The 14,221-nt window shown below is 39.6% G+C and overlaps 1 protein-coding gene across 7 annotated transcripts in view; it reads right to left on the bottom strand.

Moving 5' to 3' along the window:
* tns1b (tensin 1b) overlaps positions 1-14,221 on the bottom strand; it is a 342,679-nt gene that overhangs the window by 212,034 nt on the left and 116,424 nt on the right. For all 7 annotated transcript variants that reach the window (XM_057852347.1, XM_057852354.1, XM_057852346.1 and 4 more), the window contains exon 3: positions 1,095-1,132. In XM_057852347.1, coding sequence (XP_057708330.1) covers positions 1,095-1,132 — 38 coding nt within the window. The remainder of the gene's footprint in view (positions 1-1,094; positions 1,133-14,221) is intronic.

Here is a 14,221-nt window from a genome sequence, read left to right as displayed (position 1 = left end):
GTGGTTGACTAAATACTTATTTGCCCCACTGTATAAACAACATTCTTTTCTATACTTTTCATTTCTTTTTCAAATTATTTGACCTAAAAAATTATGCCTGGAATTATTATTACACATGGGGGTTCATGATAGGAAGTGTTGCATGCATTAATTGGAGTTCAGTTTTTTTTTTTTTTCATGGCAAAAATCCATTCACGATACCAGCACTTTCACATTACGAACTTGGTCGTGGAACTGATTGTCCTAGCATCATGTATATAGTGTTTCAGTCGTCTACTTGTCAGTACATTTCATTATCACATGAAAATGCAGCTTGATGGATTTTTTTTTTTTTTTTTTAACACAGATGAGCTGGAAAGACGTTTGAATATTTTTATAGCTGAGTGTAATTAAGACTAGGAAATAGCAGTCGTCGCAGGAACGACTTCCTGCTGCTGACGCTGAATTTTGAAGGCAAAAACAAAGCGATAGAACACACGTTGGATTTCCTAGCTCAATGATCGACTTGGTACCGCTTACGCTGAGCGACAAATTTCAGAGGACTTAGCTGTAACTTGAAGTTAGACTTAAGATTTCCTCATAACTCACTGTTAGAGTAATTCAATGAAAACTCCACTGTTGTTGCTCTTTCCAGCATGACCAAGGCCCCATTCCCCCACCTCTTCCCATCATATTTAGTACAGACTGTCTGCAATGCACCTCTGGCATTTCCTGTAAGTAAAATACAGGGTTTGGGCAAAGCAACTATCTTAATTGAAACCAAACGGAGGCTACTGTATGTCTACTGTAAGCAAAGCAGGTGTACATGTGTGTCACCCAATAACTTCTACATTCTGTTCTTCCCTAAGCGGCATTAATCAGGCAAGCGAAGGCTTGATAAGCCCCAGAGGTGTTTTTATTCCCAGACTTGAGGACAATCTTCAAGAGCTGGTCCAATGTCAACACATTACTACACAGAACACTTGTTAAGAAATTCTTAAAATGCTTTCGCAAGACATAAAATCTCCAATAAGACACACAGCAGGGAGCACATGAAAGTTTTCTCAAAGGTTGTATTTTTTCTCTTGATATATTGGTGAGCGTGTGGTTCTTACCTTTGCTTCGCATTTCTTGTGGCAAGGAATTCGGCACACTAGAGGAAAATAGAAGAAAACAGGATGAGTTCACTACTTTAAGGTAACAGCCTACAAATTGGTATTTAAATTAAAAAAGTAAGCCCAATATTTTGCGGACATTAAGTCACACCGGAATATACAGTAAGTCGCACCAGCCAAAACATGCGCAATGAAGAATGAAAAAAAATATAAATCAAATTTTCGGGAAGTCTATCAAAAAAGCTCTTAAAAAATAATAACTAGCCCTGCAAGCAGGACTCAATGGGCCCTCGGGAGGCCTGTGTCGATTTCTACAATTTCTTTTCGGTGATTTTTTTTTTTTTGGGGGGGGGGGGGTCATTTGGTTTTTTTCCCTTACAGGAGGAGTCGGTCTCGTAGAAAAGGCCATAGGGTTAGGGTTAGTTGTGGTGGAAATTTTTAAAAATGGTCCACAGCAAGGCTCCGGCCTGCATGGATGATCTGGCAACTGCAATTAAAGAGAGTTGGCACCAAATTGATGAAGAATACTCATCAAGTCCATGCCTCAGATAATACAAGCTGTCATAAAAGCAAGAGGTGGCGCTACTAAATACAAGAGATGTGTTTTGATTGTTATTTCTTTGTTTGTTTCTCATGATTCCATATATTTGTCCTCAGAATGGAGTGATTCCATATATATTTCCCTGCACTAGCGCTATAAAAGTAACATTTACTGACCACCACAACGTTTTTCATTAATTTCTTTTGGTGTTTCTGAATGCTAAAGAGTTGCACTTTTGAACTAATTCATTGTTTTTTGTTCTACATGATAAAATGTCTGAGTGAGTGCTCGTCCGAGACTGGTGATTCCATACTTATTGCTAAGGGTTGTAATAATCATAACCTAACTGTTTATTGGATGCAGCATTGTGTAGGAGTTTTGAGTAATCTAAAAAAAAAAAAAATCAAATGTGAAAGAAGCCAATCCTCCCCTTGGATGTCAACACAATATTTGCAGGCTTCCTTTGCAGGCTTTTGAAGCCCCCTCACTGGACTCCCCCCATGCAGGGTCTACAAATGAGGGTCAATAGAGGAGCACATGAGCCAGCGCCTCATAAATTGTCAGTTTCCTTTTCGAAGAACACAGAGAGTGAAAACACGGCCCTGTATGCTCAGGCGTAGCTTTTCCAAATAAAGGAGGAGATTGTATGCTTTTATTGGAACGTTGTACACCTTATGTAATGAGTTATTCTTCCCGTCTAGAGGCACATTTTTCAATGTCGGCATAATCAAATGCAGTATCTGCTGCCATTAGTTCATATGTTCTGTCTGTACATTATGCTTACGGAATGCTCGACAGAAGTGCTGTGTGTTCTGAAACTTAAACTCAAGTTTATTTGTAGCAGTGTTGTTTTCGTCAACAATGGCGATAACGAAAACATTTCGTCAACAAATTTTTTCATGACGATGACGAGCTAAAAATGTGGCTTCGGAGACTAGAACATAACGAGAAGAATGCCAGTTTTCGTCTGACGAGACAAAAGTGTGACATAGTGTTACATTTTCACTGTCACAACACTGTCATATGTTCACAATGTGTGAGTCAACCCGACATTTTCATATTGTACGTAGAGTACGTCAGCTTGCATCGTAGCAGTGTTTGGGTCGTGTCACTCATGTGAGATGTGCTGCGTCTCACTCTCCTAACCGGAGTTTAGGATGTGTTTCAAGCCATGCGGCGTTCCATTTTGCTTGTTTGGAAACACATGGTAAGATTGTTTTTCTTATCTTAGCAATAGAGAATATGCTTTAGCCTCTATAGGTCTGTGCTGATTTATCATCACACACTAAATGTAACTTGTTACATTAGCATAGCATTCGAGTTAGCATTAGCATCAACTTTAGCATGGCTAGCATACGCCTACGCTCGGACAACTTTTTTTTTTTTTTTTTTACATACAGTTCGTGGCTTCTAAGTGGGTTTAATTGAAAATAATATACTGCTTTTCCTGCTGAGAGCATGAGAGCCCTCTAGAGGAGAAAACATATTTCCTATTATGAAACTAAAAGAATCATATCTCCAGTTGTCCGTGGTCAATCGGCGCCAAATAAAAACTGGGAGAGAGATTAAAATCTGCACTTTCGATTCATGTTGACACACTCTATGTTAGGCGCTTAATTTGTTACGGTGCTTTAAAGACGCCACGTGACTGAACAGTCCCGCGTGATAATAGAACGGCAAGCTTGAGTCTGATTGGTATACTGGAGCAATGTGATTATTGTTGTTTTGTTGTCTTCACAAATCTACTCAAGTAAAATAAGTTGTGGTACAGGTTATAGTTGCAAGTTATCTGACGAAATGGAACCATGGAAAAAAATTAACAATCAGGGTCCTAGGAGGTATCCTTGAGGCACCCCAAATCTTTCACGGGTTTGTGGAAGGCAAGCAGAGCTTCATAGAGTTTTGTTGAAACACCAGATTAGCATAGATGGTGAGGTATTGGCGTTCGGTGATGCAAAACATACATGAGTGTATACTTAAATTGCGCTTTAATTCTTGGTCCTTATAGGGTATTGTGATGAAAGAATGTCACAGACATTTGGGAACTGTTTTAAATCACGGTGGGAAAAATGTATGACTTGTCTCCTACAAGCCAAGCAGAAGTTTCATACCGACAAACTACAAACTTGAAAATGGGTCAATTTGACCCACAACATAACAGGGGGTTAAAGAAATCCAATGACATCATCCTGCATTTGGTTCCTATTTAGGCACTCGAGAGACTTGCGCTCGTACTAAGTATGCGTCTGTGTGTGTGTTGGGGAAAGTAATTTTGACTTGTTAATTACAGGCCATCAAATGCGGGCAGCGCCGTGAAATTCTAGCAAAAAAAAAAAAAAAAAACATTCAAGTTCCCAAGGTCTTTAAGGTTTTACATCACGGCCCACATTGCCCACGCGGTGTAAAGAAACAGCATAACGTCACATTCATTCTGGAACAAAATACACTTTCTAATGCTGCTGATTTTTCCAGATTGGTCCTTATTATTTCTGTATGAGTACACACCACAACCCATTTGTGAGAAAACCTTCAGTTTCCTTTTAAAAACAAGATTTTCCATCTTAAATGCCACAGGAACTGTTGCCTTGATTGTTCACAAAAGTTATGGACTGTATGTCTATGTATACTCACCGGTCACTTTATTAGGTACACCATGCTAGAAACGGATTGGACCCCCTTTTGTCTTCAGAACTGCCTCAATTCTTCGTGGCATAGATTCAACAAGGTGCTGGAAGCATTCCTCAGAGAGTTTGGTCCATATTGACATGATGGCATCACACGGTGCAGAATTGTCGGCTGCATGTCCATGATGCAGATCCCCGTTCCACCACATCCCAAAGATGCTCTATTGGATTGAGATCTGGTGACTAGGGAGGCCATTTGAGTACAGTGAACTCATTGTCATGTTCAAGAAACCAGTCTGAGATGATTTCAGCTTTATGACATGGCACATTATCCTGCTGAAAGTAGCCATCAGAAGTTGGGTACATTGTGGTCATAAAGGGATGGACATGGTCAGCAACAATACTTAGGTAGGCTGTGGCGTTCCAACGATGCTCAATTGGTACCAAGGGGCCCAAAGAGTGCCAAGAAAATATTCCCCACACCATTACACCACCACCACCAGCCTGAACCGTTGATGCAAGGCAGGATGGATCCATGCTTTCATGTTGTTGACACCAAATTCTGACCCTACCATCCGAATATCGCAGAAGAAATCGAGACTCATCAGACCAGGCAATGTTTTTCCAATCTTCTATTGTCCAATTTCTATGAGCTTGTGCAAACTGTAGCCTCAGTTTCCTGTTCTTAGCTGAAAGGAGTGGCACCCGGCGTGGTCTTCTGCTGCTGTAGCCCATCTGCCTCAAAGTTCGACGTACTGTGCGTTCAGAGATGCTCTTCTGCCTACCTTGGTTGTAATGGGTGGTTATTTGAGTCACTGTTGCCTTTCAATCAGCTCGAACCATTCTCCTCTGACCTCTGGCATCAACAAGGCATTTCCGCCCACAGAACTGCCGCTCACTGGATATTTTTTCTTTTTCGGACCATTCTCTGTAAACCCTAGAAATGGTTGTGCGTGAAAATCCCAGTAGATCAGCAGTTTCTGAAATACTCAGATCAGCCCTTCTGGCACCAACAACCATGCCACGTTCAAAGTCACTCAAATCACCTTTCTTCCCCATACTGATGCTCGGTTTGAACTGCAGGAGATTGTCTTAAACCATGTCTACATGCCTAAATGCACTGAGTTGCCGCCATGTGATTGGCTGATTAGAAATTAAGTGTTAATGAGCAGTTGGACAGGTGTACCTAATAAAGTGGCCAGTGAATGTATATGCACATGGTGCTTTTAACCCACCTTCTTCCCCTTCCCATTTTTAATAAGCCTTAGACAAGGACAAGCCATTCTGAAACAGTGATTTTAGCCCCTTTCAGACATACCTGAACATTGTTAAAATCCCGGGATTTAAACGGGTAGCCCCCCTGTAAAGCAATTTCCCGGGTTGACTGACACGGAGATTACGCGGACATTTAACAGGTCGCATCTTAGTATTATGTCTGGGACTTTCCCGGGACGAGACGTGTGAAAGCACGCGTTTGATTCCCGGGTCAAAACACGAAGGCTGATGACGTAAATATCATGGAGGGCCGATCGTCATTTTCTCTTTCTTCGCAGTGAGACAAAAAGCAGGAAACAAACATCATAATTATCAATATGGCAAATTGGAAATGGCAAAATTAAACTGAAAACATATCGAAATAAAATTGCTACTGGATCATAGAGCCGAGGAAGAGATGTCTGTCATCCATCTTTGGAAATGTGTGGTTTATTTTGCTGCCGATGTTAACTTCGGCAACTGCGGAAACAAGGTTGTACCTCAAAGCAGACAACAACGGAGGGATGCGTTCAAGGGCTTATTAAATACAAATGTAGAGGATTTCAAAACAAGGGCAGCAGACGAACAAGCTAGAAAATGCATTAAATTTGAGAGTACAAGGTGCCGAATGGCGCCCAGCAAGTTATTATCTCAGCACCCTTCTCTTGGATTGCCTGGGCTTAAATACAGTCTTGTTGAGTTTCAATTGGCTGCAGGTACGGCGTCGGGAACGCTCCCACAGACGGCTCTATAACAAAACATCATCTGACCAACAGAATGTGACAGCCAATGCAGACCAAAAATGACGTAATGTCCGGGTTATAAAATCGCACCAGCCGCCCTCCCCGCACAGAGAGCGCCGAGATGCCAACCTGGGATTAATCAAGCCACTTTCACACATACAACCCAGTTTATTCCAGTTTAAGTCATGACACGGCTACATTCCTTGTCCCTTACACGGGAATTTCCGGGATATAAGTCTGAAAGTGGCTCTAGTTTTCTTTCAGCCACTTTGAAACCCAGTTTGCCACAGTCTTGGTTTCAATGCTTCTTGAAATTGCACCCATGGATGAACCTACAACTATGCAAGTTTGTAATTCTATTGATGTCTTGGCTGATTTTTTTTTTCTGGGGATGATACACAAAGAAGCATGTTTTAGGTGTGCATGAAAAAGTAATAAACATGTGTCTTAAAAAATGAGAAAAACTGTCATTTTCGCATTATAAGGCGCACCTGACTATAAACCGCCACCCAACAAGTTTGCACGAAAACAACTTTTGATATTTACACCAAAAGATACGTATGAACCGGTAACTCTTTATTTGACAGTGGTACCATACGACTGTCATAAGACCAAATGAACCACCATGAAGCTTCGAACCAACTGGCTGCAAAGCTTCATTGCTTCAAGAACCTTTCTTTGGCCATCACTGCTCCCTTGAGGGAGAGACGGTCAACCTCTGCTGCCACTTGCTGTCAACACTGTTGTTGTCCAACATGCCTCCTAGCATGCATTGCAGCACTACAGATGTAAACAACAATCAAAATTCTGTGCTAATCATTTCTTCAGTTACTGTTCCAGTTGTTTCATAAATTGCTAGTTATGGTATTTGGTAACACTTTACTTGATAGTGGCACCATAAAACAATCATAATTATGACATGACACTGTCATGAGCATTAATGAATGCTTATAAAAGATGTAATTTAGTGTTATCTGGCAAATTATCTCACTTTTGAATGGATGTAAAAGATCTGAACTGGACATCAATGGAGTTCCGGACATATTTTTGCCGGATGACATCTGTCATAAGCATTCAGTAATGCCCATGACAGTGTCATGTCATAATTATGACGGTCTTATGAAGGTCTTATGACACCGCTGTCAAATAAAGTGTTACCTATTAACCCAAATAAGTAGGGCTGTCAAAATTATCGCGTTAACGGGCGGTAATTGATTTTTTTTAATTAATCACGTAAAATATTTGATGCATTTAACGCACATGCCCCGCTCAAACAGATTAAAATGACAGCACAGTGTAATGGCCACTTGTTACTTGTGTTTTTTTGTGTTTTGTCACCCTCTGCTGGCGCTTGGGTGCGACTGATTTTATGGGTTTCAGCACCCATGAGAATTGTGTAATTACTGAAATCAACAATGGCGGGCTACTAGTTTATTTTTTGATTAAAGATTTTACAAATTTTATTAAAACGAAAACATTAATTACATTTAGTATGAAATTTCTATTAAACTTGTACTAACATTTATCTTTTAAGAAATACAAGTCTTTCTATCTATGGATCGCATTAACAGAATGTTAATGCCATCTTGTTGATTTATTGTCATAATAAACAAATACATTATTTATGTACCTTTGAATGTATACTGTATATCCGTTTTGTGACTTATCTTTCCATTCTAACTATAATTTACAGAAAAATATGGCATATTTTATCGATGGTTTGAATTGCGATTAATTACGATTAATTAATTTTTAAGCTGTAATTAACTCGATTAAAAAATTTTAATCATTTGACAGCCCTACAAATAAGTCAAAAAATAAGCCGCACTGGACTATAAACTGCAGAATTCTAAATGAAGGGGGAAAAGTAGCGGCTTATAGTCCGAAAATTACGGTATTTTTAATCGTAACTGTCTTACTGTGAAACAGCGAGGAGCAAATTGTTTGCGTTTTACTGTATGTAAAGATTTGCTTTCCCTTGTTTCTTAGAAATGAAGCTACTCGTAAGATGAGCGACTTGTAAATCAAGGCTCTCCTGCACAATAAAGGTTGATGAAGTCAAGCCAATGTCAACATCTTCCCACAATTCCTTATCGGCCCCATGCTTTTTTTACCCAGCTTGTGTTGATGTGTTGCTATTCAAACGCAAGTTGCATCACATCTCGAAGAAGCGCAAATAGCTTCAAGGCTGAAAAGTATGCCAGATAAGACACACATATTACACACGTTGATGTCGCTCAGTGCCTCGGTCAATGGCCAGTAATCAACACTCTGGAGAAGAAAAGTCTGTACAATAATACAGCTTTTTACTGTAGATGGCTCTTGTATGCACAAACAGTACATATGAGGGTTAGAGGAAGGAAAATATGATGGAGAATCTGGCGATTTCCTTCCTCTGGTCCTTCAGTAACAAGTGTGTACTCCCACAGGGCTGGGCTGAACCCCTCCCTGTACAACACTGAACACAATCAGTGGGCTTGGCCGGAGAATTTCCTCTTCCCCTTCACTCTCACTTTCCCTCCATCCCTATTACGTCTTTCTTTTCAGCCCGACCAACACGTGAACACCAAGAGAAGTACATGTACACAGTCAGAGTGGACGCCCTTATAAACACACTAATTTTTTACAGCAGTTTCACGTTTAGCCAACCAAAGATACGTACCGTAATTTTCAGACTATAAGCTGCCACCCAAGAGACGGCATTTGTTCAAAGATACAGTAAGCCGCACTGGACTATAAGCCACAGCTGTCCTCACTGTATGATGGGATATTTGCATCAAAAGATATTAACCCATAACACTTTAATTGACAGCACCATCAAAAGACTGTCATAAGACCAAATGAACCACCAGCTTTGAACCAATTGGCTCCAAAGCTTCATTGTTTCAAGAAGCTTCATTTGGCCATCACTGCTCCCTTGGGGGAGACAGTCAACCTGTGGTGCCACCTGCTATTAACACTGTTGTCGTCCAGCATGCCTCCTAGCATGCATTGCAGCGCTACAGATGTAAATAACAATCAAAATTCATGTTCTGTGCTAATTATTTCTTCAGTTACTGTTCCAGTTGTTTCATTAATTAAGTGGTGCCATAAGACTGTCATAAGACCATCATAATTATGGCATGACACTTCCATGAGCATTAATGAAAGCTTATGACAGATGTCATTTTGTGTCATCCGGAAAATTATCTCAATTTCAATGGCTATAAAAGATTCGAGCTGTTCCAGTTGTTTCATTAATTAAGTGGTGCCATAAGACTGTCATAAGACCATCATAATTATGGCATGACACTTCCATGAGCATTAATGAAAGCTTATGACAGATGTCATTTTGTGTCATCCGGAAAATTATCTCAATTTCAATGGCTATAAAAGATTCGAGCTGGACATAAATGGAGTTAGTGAGATAATTTGCCGGATGACATCTGTTATAACCATTCATTTATGCCCATGACAATGTCATGTCATAATTATGACAGTCTTATGAGAGTGTTATGACGGTTCTGTCAAATAAATCAGCAGCCAATCAACAAATAAGCCGCACTGGTCTATACGCCGCAGGATTCAAAATGAGGGAAAAAAGTAGCGGCTTATAGTCCGAAAATTACGGTACATATTTTACATGTGAAAAAGAAATGTCACAAAACTTATGTATTTTCAGTGATACCTTCGACGAGATCAAATTAAAAATAAGCAAAGGAGTAAATCGTAAGTCGAGAGTGAAAATTTGAGGTAGGCATACACATATTGAAAGCATTTCCATTCATTTGAATGGAGTAAAATTATTTCAGTAATTAGGTTTTGAACACGGAATGAATCGTAATTACCGTATTGGCCCGAATATAGGACGGTGTTTTTTGCAGTGAAATAACACTGAAAAAGTGGGGGCCGTCTTATATTTGCAGTCTAGACATTATACCCATTTACGACACTAGATGGCGCCAGATATCATTGAAGCGATGTTCTGTCATGACAGATCTCAGCTACTCTCAAGTTTAACCAGTTTGCATTATTTTATTGCAATGTTTTTCCCTATTCAGATTTGTTTCAAGACTACAGTTAAAGTTAGACTTCACTTTGATGGTTAATGCAGTTATTGCAATTTTGTTGTTTAATCACAATAGATTGGTTTATTTACATTTCAAAAACTAAAAGCCATTCATTTACAAATGTGATTGCACTTTAGTTTCCTTTTTTAAACGTTCAGATATTAAGATTTGAATGAGGCAAAATAACATGTTTTTCTCTCATATATTGTTATTATAATTTGTTTCAGATGTAATTATTTTGTGTATGAAAATCAATTTGGTGTTCAAAAAGTCTTTTTTCAATCTTGAGTCTTGAAAAAGAGGGGTCGTCTTATAATCAGGGTCGTCTTATATTCGGGCTAATACAGTAGATGATTCTGTCTCAATATATTCACAAATTAACCCCTTCAGACCTGAGCATGCTGCTGAAGAACATGACGAGTTTGCGTCTCTTAACCAATAAATACACTGAATTTAGTTTCTATTGCCACTTCTGGGAGATGATTGGACGAAGTCACTTCATGAGGTTTGGCTCGTCCTCTTTGCTATTTTTGGCTCTTTGAAAATGGCTGACCAAACGCAACTTCAAAAAGGACAACGTAAAGTGCTCATTTCTCATCAAAAACACATTAACATTAAAAATAACCAATAAAAGCATGAAATATCCCCGACCAAAAAAATTGCATTTTGTTCTGGTGTTTTAATAGAGTAAAAAATCAGTGATTTTTATTTTTTATTTTTTTGGGCCCAGCAGAAAAAATGCGGGTCAGAAGGGGTTAAATTGCTCACTGTAAAGTCCTGACATGCATATTGGAACAGCAATACATAACGACGGACGTTAAGTGATTTCGACTTTACGACGATGGCATCCCGTCTGACAATTTGTCTCCAGTTGTTTTTTTTTGTTGTTGTTGTTTAATTTTTAGTAATGTTGACTTTCGTTGTGTGATGCATGAGGAAGAAGTCGCGCAGTTGAGTGAGGAAGCGAGAGGGGATAGATTACAGCTGTAAGCCTGCGCGCACATTTGTTGCTTGTGAAGCATCCACAGAAGCAACACCTTTCGTACTGTTTATTGTTCATTTTCAATTGTGGTCAAGTACTTCGGGTGAGTTTATGTAATTGTTTTTGATGATGTGCGGACGCTAGCTGAAAAACGCAAATCGTTTGTGTGGATTGTTATTGCTGTATCAGCAGCTAGTTATAAACGCAAATTTGAATTGCTGTTATTGAAGATGAAACTGATTTCATTTCATTTTTATTTTAGTTTCATTCTGCAAGTGTTGATGTCATGAGCAGCTGAATAAATGATGTCTGACATCGTCATTTTGGATCTTAGTTCACTGTCTAGCAAGGAGTTAGCTCCAATGTCTTGGCGAGGACAGTACAATTCCATTTTCCATATTATCTCCCTTTATTGAGTTGTGTATATCTAAAGAAGCCTTTTGGAAGATAATTGATTGTTTTGTTGAACTGCTTTGGGTTTGACTCACGTAAGGGTTATATCATTTTGCCGCCCATCCCACAGCTGCAAAAATCCTTGGCAGCTCCTTTGTGGGTAAAAAGCTCAACCTTCATCCAGCTGATGTGCTCATCATGGGAGGTTCATCAAAGGATGGTGCAGGAGTCCTTATGTGGAACAGCTGCTTCATTTTCAGGCATGCAGAAGAGCAGGTTACACTCAGCTGCCTGAAGAAGTACTATGGGGGGGAAGCTCCATGCTTAGGTTGGATTGCATTGCAGACGAAATGACTCTAGCGCCGTCTTGTGGATCACATCACTCAAGAAGACTTACATTTTAGCCATTTGAGAATAGGGATGCAATAAAATGCAGTAAATGAATAGAGCGCCAATATAAGACAATATAATATAACATAGTTTTGATTAAGTAGATGATGGTTACTTTTAGTCAGCTTCTTTATTTATTAATATATGTTTTCACACTTTATTATCCATACACAAATAAACTGCTGTATAGACAGACATACACTTTTTAAATGTACGCTCAATTGAAAAATAAAAACAGTAAAAATACAAATACTTAAACATTTCTAAGCGTTGTTATGTCCATGTCATGTTTTTTCCATGTCCATGTCATGTTTTTTCCATGTCCAGTCATGTCATGTTTTGTCCATGTCCAGTCATGTCCAGTCATGTTTTGTCCATGTCCATGTCCAGTCATGTCATGTTTTGTCCATGTCCACTGTCCAGTCATGTCATGTTTTGTCCATGTCCACTCATGTCTTGTTTTGTCCATGTCCAGTCCATGTCCATGTTTGGTCCACGTCCAGTCATGTCATGCTTAGTCCATGTCCGTGTCCAGTCATGTCCATGTTTTGTCCATGTCCATGTTTTATCCATGTCCAGTTCATGTCATGTTTTGTCCACGTCCATGTCCAGTCATGTCATGTGCTGTCCATGTGCAGTCTTGTCAAGTTATGCCCATGTCCGTGTCCAGTCATGTCCATGTCCAGTCCATGTCCATGTTTTTTCCATGTCCAGTTCATGTCATGTTTTGTCCATATCCAGTCATGTCACGTTTTGTCCATGTCCAGTCGTGTCTTGTGTTTTCCATGTCCAGTCATGTGTTGTCCATGTCATGTGTTGTCCATGTCCTGTCCATGTCTATGTCCTGTACATGTCCATGTCCAGTACATGTCCATGTCCATGTCCAGTCATGTCCATGTCATGTCCTGTCCATATCCATGTATTTTCATACCACTTATCCGCACAAGGATTATATTAATGATCACATTACATTACAATCAAATACAATAGAATATATTGTATTGGGAAGGATTTGTTTTTGCAATGTTAAAAAATAGCAAGCCTGTCATTGACATGTTTTCATATTGTGACCACTGACTACTGGGTATAACATGTTGTAATTATCTCTTATATCCAACAGATGGTGCAATTACTCTCACATTCTGCATTTCATCGTTTCAAGCCATACTGAGCCAAAACGTATACTGTATTTAACATGAGGAAAATGTCACAGCATGCCACCAAGTAGGCCTATAAGTGTCACAAAAACTATTTACATTAAAAAATATATATATATTGGAGATCTTGTCTCCATTGTGTCACAAATTTAGTAAATCAGCTTGAAATCTGGGCCTGTGAACTTGAACAGAATGCAATTTATTCTGTTGAATGAGTGGCAACAGGTGGATACACAAGTTTATTGGAATTTGAAGAACAACAAGAACTAAACGAACAAACATATTATTTGTAGTAGAAAATAATAATCCTCAATCCAATTAATATGTAAAATCGAACTATTTCCAGCACAGTGGTTAGAAATCCTACCTTAAAAACGTCAAATATTTGATTATTATGAAACAATGTCAACTTGTGTGTGTGTTTTGGGGGGGGGGGGGGGGGGGGTATGTGCGTGCGTGCGTTTGTCTCAGTGGGACCTGCATACCAGCTGTATGAGCTAAGCAGTTAGGACCAGAGTGATGATAACCTTCCACATCCACATACAACACATGCACAAATCAATTATGTTTTTCATTCAGCTCGTCTATAAATTGAACCTGTGCTTCCACCGCAAATCTGTCAATGAAAATAAAAAAGTCACTTCCTGCCCCGGAGGCCTCTCGCTTGCCAAAAATACCCCATTACGGAGTTCCTTGTTTTGTAACAGCGCCGCAGACCTGCGTCAACACGCCTATTGTGAGCGTAACCCACACCTAGTATCCTGGCAACCGACGGGTGGGAGGAAGTCCAAGCGCTTGTGTCATCCAAAGACCATGTGACTGCACAATGTTGGTAAACAAGAGCAGCACACCGGCGGGACAAACTGTTCTACTACTATGTGCTTACAGCAGTGGTTTTCAAAGTGTGGCACGAGTACCACCAATGGTATGTAGACTCCCTCTAGTGGTGCGCAAAAGATTTATTCAGTTAATTTTTTAGAGACTGCAGTGCATT

Source organism: Corythoichthys intestinalis, chromosome 12 (assembly GCF_030265065.1).
Source record: "Corythoichthys intestinalis isolate RoL2023-P3 chromosome 12, ASM3026506v1, whole genome shotgun sequence".
NCBI lineage: Eukaryota > Metazoa > Chordata > Actinopteri > Syngnathiformes > Syngnathidae > Corythoichthys > Corythoichthys intestinalis.
This window is presented reverse-complemented; position numbering and strand designations above follow the sequence as displayed.